Source organism: Hippopotamus amphibius, chromosome 2, assembly GCF_030028045.1.
Source record: "Hippopotamus amphibius kiboko isolate mHipAmp2 chromosome 2, mHipAmp2.hap2, whole genome shotgun sequence".
Classification (NCBI taxonomy): Eukaryota; Metazoa; Chordata; class Mammalia; order Artiodactyla; family Hippopotamidae; genus Hippopotamus; species Hippopotamus amphibius.
The window spans coordinates 179,529,865-179,535,864 of NC_080187.1; the positions used below are offsets into that span (position 1 = coordinate 179,529,865).

General features: G+C 41.1%; 1 protein-coding gene across 7 annotated transcripts in view; it reads right to left on the reverse strand.

The window, feature by feature from the left end:
- The window catches only part of DPH6 (diphthamine biosynthesis 6), a 328,274-nt gene extending 323,088 nt beyond the window's left edge, over positions 1–5,186 (reverse strand). For all 7 annotated transcript variants that reach the window (XM_057721520.1, XM_057721515.1, XM_057721516.1 and 4 more), the window contains exons 1-2: positions 5,079–5,186; positions 173–267 (exon numbers count right to left, since the gene is read on the reverse strand). In XM_057721520.1, coding sequence (XP_057577503.1) covers positions 173–267; positions 5,079–5,119 — 136 coding nt within the window. In that variant the 5' untranslated portion in view covers positions 5,120–5,186. The remainder of the gene's footprint in view (positions 1–172; positions 268–5,078) is intronic.
- Between the last annotated feature and the right edge of the window lie 814 nt (positions 5,187–6,000).

Here is a 6,000-nt window from a genome sequence, read left to right on the forward strand (position 1 = left end):
TAGGAATTCTTATGAAAATTTAAAGGATATGTAATTGAAAGCACTTAGCATAGAACATAGCATCTAATCAGTGCTAAAGATATATTGTTTGCATACTGCATAAAACAAAATGCAATTATGAGGATGGAGTTTCAGTTATTTAAAGAACTTTACAATAAACGTATACACTTACCTTGGTTTTCAGCTGGTCTTAGATTTGCTAAAGCAACGATCTGATGCCCAGCAGCAATGCACTGCATCATATTATAACAGCTGTCCTTCCCACCACTAAAAAATAAATAAATATCAATAGATAAGTATATAAATAAATATCAGATTACTGACCATCATTCAACAGACTCATTAGATATCAAAAGAGAACACATTTTTTCAGCTTTTCAGAATATTTGAGGGACTATTTTACATTAGAATGCAAAAAACAAATGTAATTTCCATAGCATATACAACTGATCAAACGAATCTGAATAACTAAGGTTGCTACTCACACAGGCTTAGGAAATTATATGCTATTATAACAAAGACTATGCTAAACAAAAAATAACTCCTTGGTTTGTGACAGTGGCTTTGATTAATATATAAAGTACTTTGCAAATAAAAAATGATTTAATTTTACATTCCAGTTACATATTATATATACACCTCGGATGAAATTTTCTATGAAAAAGTAGAAAAAACATCTGTTCTGTTCCACTTTAAAAACTCTTAACAATGGTTACCATCACCAATTAAAGGATCAAATTAAAGATCTGAGATCCAATCAAATGAGTTTGATATACTTGGTGGTTCAAATTCTGCAAAGGTTGAAAGCAAAATGCTGAATTACACTGATAAAGTTAAACATCAGTACTATCAGTACTTCAGCTTTCAGCCATCACGGCCTCAGTAATAAATTTAATAAACAGATTGACAGGAACTTCTAAATTCTGGTACCAAATTACCTAAGGTAGAGGAAAATCACTCAGTCAAGACCAGCAGTAGTTCATCTATAACAAGGATGAATGGCAACCTCTGTACTATTTTGGTTTAGTATTCTGCTGCTTCTCACTATGCATGTTTCTTCCTTTATCAGTTTCTCTCCCTTTGTTTTATCATTTCCCTTCATTCTAATCTTTGCTTAAAATTTGCAGATGTACCCCCAGACAATGTTTAGACCTATTCATAAGCAAAGAAACCAAGAGACTGATTATCCTAGAAGCCAGCCCTTTGCCTTTAATTTTAGTTCCCAACATTTGTCAGCCTCTACCACATTGTGATCAGTAACAACTGTCATTCCAGAACTTCTCAAGGGGAGGGAGATTGCAAGGGGTAAAGTGAAGTTACACATTATACTCTCTGTCTTCAGATTCTGATAATCTCCAAAGTACACCTTCAACAACTTCTCCTATTGAACATCACTGTTTTATTTCTACAGGAAAAGACGATCTAATTCTTTAGAATATTTAGATTATTAAAGATTAAAGGGAATACACCCACAATCAGAACTTGGCCTTTTATTTTAAAATATGCTAAGATTTCAAACATGATTTTAAAATAGTATTTCCCAAATTGTGTTCTGTGGAACACCAGTGTCCAAGAACAAAAGGTTTTCAAGGTCAAATTGTTTGGAAAGTGCTGAGTACCTTACTCACTTCTTAGAACATCAAACTACATAAGCATGTTAGGGGAAACATCCTACAGAAGATTAGAATTTTAGTTCCCAATTCTGGAACACTAAGCTAAGTTATTCAATGTGCTTGGGTTTACATGCTTCATTATAAAATTAGAGACAGGACTAACTAATCCTCATGGTGCCATTCAACTGTAAAATGATTCAATCTTTTGTGTATTAGGAAAATAATGTCCTTCACGGTCTAAAGATATGTAAGAATCTTGCTCTCTTATTCCCTAGAACACACACACATATCCCACGTCTTAGTGCACACATATACACACACTAAATATATTTATTGCAAGCGGATTCACTGTATTAAGTTTAAACTCAAATACATTCAAGTGTATATGCATACAAATGTATACATGTATTATGTATGCATTCATATTTATATGTATGTATTATGTATTCCTACTTATAGCATGTCTTCCAACATTTATATAGATCTTACATTTTAGCAAGAAATTTCCAACATGGCCTTTTTTTTAAAGTAATTTGCTTTTTTAAGCAATCTTGAGAAGGAAAAATGGAGTTGGTGGAATCAGGCTTCCTGACTTCAAACTATACTACAAGGCCACAGTGATCAAGACAGTATGGTACTGGCACAAAAATAGAAGGGAAGATCAATGGAATAGAATAGAGAACTCAGAGGTAAGCCCAAACACATATGGGAACCTTATCTTTGACAAAGGAGGCACGGATATACAATGGAAAAAAGACAGCCTCTTCAATAAGTGGTGCTCAGACAATTGTACAGCTACATGTCAAAGAATGAAATTAGAACACTTCCTAACACCATACACAAAAATAAACTCCAAATGGATTAAAGACCTAAATGGAAGGCCAGACACTATAAAACTCCTAGAGGAAAACATAGGCAGAACACTCTATGACATCCATCAAAGCAAGATCCTTTTGGACCCACCTCCTAGAATCACGGAAATAAAATCAAGAATAAACAAATGGGATCTAATGAAACTTAAAAGCTTTTGCACAGCGAAAGAAATCATAAACAAGACAAGAAGGCAACCCTCAGAATGGGAAAAAATAGTCGCCAACGAAACAATGGACAAAGGATTAATCTCCAAAATATATAAGCAGCTTATGCAGCTTCATACCAAAAAAGCAAATAACCCAATCCACAAATGGGCAGAAGACCTAAATAGACATTTCTCCAAAGAAGACATACAGATGGCCAACAAACACATGAAAAGATGTTCAACATCACTCATCATCAGAGAAATGGAAGTCAAAGCCACAATGAGGTATCACCTCACACTGATCAGAATGGCCAACATCACAAAATCTGGAAACAAATGTTGGAGAGGGTGTGGAGAAAAGGGAACTCTCCTGCACTGTTGGTGGGACTGTAAGTTGGTACAGCCACTATGGAAAACAGTATGGAGGTTCCTTAAAAAACTAAAAATAGAACCACCATATGATCCAGTAATCCCACTCCTGGGCATATACCCAGAGAAAACCATAATCCCAAAAGAAACATGTACCATAATGTTTATTGCAGCACTATTTACAATAGCCAGGACATGGAAGCAACCTAAATGCCCATCAACAAATGAATGGATAAAGATGTGGCATATATATACAACAGAATATTACTCAGCTATAAAAAAGGAATGAGATGGAGCTATATGTAATGAGGTGGATAGACCTAGAATCTGTCATACAGAGTGAAGTAAGTCAGAAAGAGGAAGACAAATATTATATGCTAACTCATATATACAGAATCTAAAAATGGTACTGATGAACTCAGTGACAAGACAAGAACAAGGACGCAGATGCAGAGAATGGACTGGAGAACTCTAGGTTTGGGGGGCCCAGGAGGTGAAGGGGAAGCTGAGACGAAGTGAGAGAGTAGCATAGACATATATATACTACCAACTGTAAAATAGATAGCCAGTGGGAAGTTGCTGTATAACAAAGGGAGTTCAACTCAAGGATGGATGATGCCTTAGAGGACTGGGACGGGGAGGGTGGGGGGGAGTCAAGGGAGGGAGGGAATACAGGGATATGTGTATAAAAACAGATGATTGAACTTGGTGTACCTCAAAAAAAATAAGTAAATAAATAAAATGAAAAAAAGTAATTTGCTTTTTTATTATACATATAACATACACACATTACATTACATTTATTGTAATGGATTATACCAATCTTCTTTTCTCTTTCCCTCCAAAATTTCTGAGACTGTAGTTGTGTTTAATGGTTAAACTTTTGGTAAACTGCATGTGATGTGAATTACTCATTTCCTGGACTGCTTTTTATTCTTACTCTCTAAATCAAATGAAGTCTGTAATGGTCAAAGCTTAATCATTCAGTTTATAGAAGACATTCACTGAATAAAAATAATTATTTTGGCATTATAGTCTAGTATCCTAACAGTGACACTGAAGTAAAAGATGTTACACCAAGAGTGCTTAACAGGTCACACCACTGTGTCAGCCAGTATTAATTAGCTAGAACATTAAACAAAAACTTTCATGAAATACTCAATGAGTTTAGCATAGTTACATGCATCTCACTCTGTACAGATACAAAACTCATCAAACAAATGTTCATGTAGTCTAAATTCCATTTTGCGTGTTTTTTTCCCTTTTGCTTCAGTTTATAGATCATGTAGACATTTAAACTGACCAGTCTTTGGTTGTCATAGGACTTACTTTAGACATCTAAATATGATAGGTTATTACAGATTTCAAACTACTTTTGGAATATGGAGTATGTGATCACCATCAGCTCACTTTTCTAAAAGCAATCATAAGTGTCCAAAGCAAGGGCAACTGAACTTAGGATAAAACGGGATAATTCCATCTCTATCCTTGAGCACCAAGGTAAAACACATGGATGTCATAAGCAGGCAGGCGAGAGAGAGGTGGTCATTTGTGGGAGGGGGCGGGGCTGGCAACAACTTAGGGAACCAGGCAGGGCCTGGGGACCTGCTCAAAGACTGAAGGGACTATAGAACATGAAGAAGCGAAGAGAAAAGGCTGGGGGGCGACTAACTAAGTGGCGTCTAGCAGTGCCTCTCAAACTCCTCAGCCCGTTACAGCTTCTGAGAATCCGACCCACAGCCGGCTCGGAGTAATTAAACCTGCGCTCTGGCGATGACACCCAGGCATCCGTAGTTTTAAAAGTGAATCCAATTTGAACCCAAGTCTGGGGCCCAGAAGACCAGAGAGGCGGAGACAGGGACAGAGGAGAAACGCCGGCCCGAGACCGGGGACCAGCCGGGCCGGGCAGCAGCCCGAAGGCTCCACCTCTTCCTGCGGCCGGGAGGAGCCGCCAGGACCCCGACACGCGGCTCCTGCAGGGACACCGTCCGTTCGGCGGCGGCGGCAGCTCCCGCCCCTCAGCAGGAAGGGACTAGGGGCTGGTAGGGAGGAGGAAGGCGGCATGGGCGCCGGGTTACCTGATCAGAGCCGCGACCCTCATGCTGGGCGCAGTGCGCATGCGTGCGGCGGGCGCGGGCGGGAGCCGGCAAGTCGCCGCCGCAGCCGCCGCCGCCGCCGTGACGCGCACGGGGCCTCGCCCGGCTGTTCGCTGCGCCGCCTGTCAGGCGCCCGGCGCTGTGGCCCCTGCGGCCGCACGCGGGACACCTGGGCACGGAGCACGCGCCACCTTGGCTCCTAGTCCCTGAGGCAGGGACGTCCCGGCCCGGAAAAGAACGCTGTTTAGGCGTGGCCTAACCACCTAAGTGAGGGCACTGAAGCTGCCCAGGGAAGGGCAGGGCCCGCGTTGCCCGCCGAACCTGGACGCGGGGCCCTGGATTTGTCTGGGTAGGAGAATGTTCAGTCACTTAGGCTGCCAGTTGAAACACTTGCGGACGTGCAGAGGGAGGGGAAGTTGGTCTTTACTTCCTCAGCCAACCCCCCCTTCCCCCCCCCCCCCCAAACAAACCTGCACCCTTCTGTCTCTTCAGTTCCTCAAACTTACCTCTAAGGGCTCCTCCCAGGACCGCTGGGCTCCTGTGCTTTGGGCCCTTTGTGTTATAAAGAAGCTCAGAAGCCGATTAAGGCTCATCACCAAAGAGCAGTGGCTTTGCACAAAGAATATCTAGCTTCTGAATTCGTTCACCAGGTATTCATTGAGTGCCTTTCATGTCCCCGGCACTGTTTTAGGCTCTTGGGATACATCCGTGAATAAATCAAGAATTACTTCCCTCGTGGAGTTTGTATGAGGGTGGGGAGCAGACAATAAACAGCCAAAACGTTACACAGTATGTTAAAAAGTAAGTGCAAGTGCTATGAAAAAGAATACAGCTTGGGAGGAATCAGGAAGGAGGTGGAAGGACAAGTTGGCAGCTAAAGGGAAGACGGTCAGCTGTGTATATG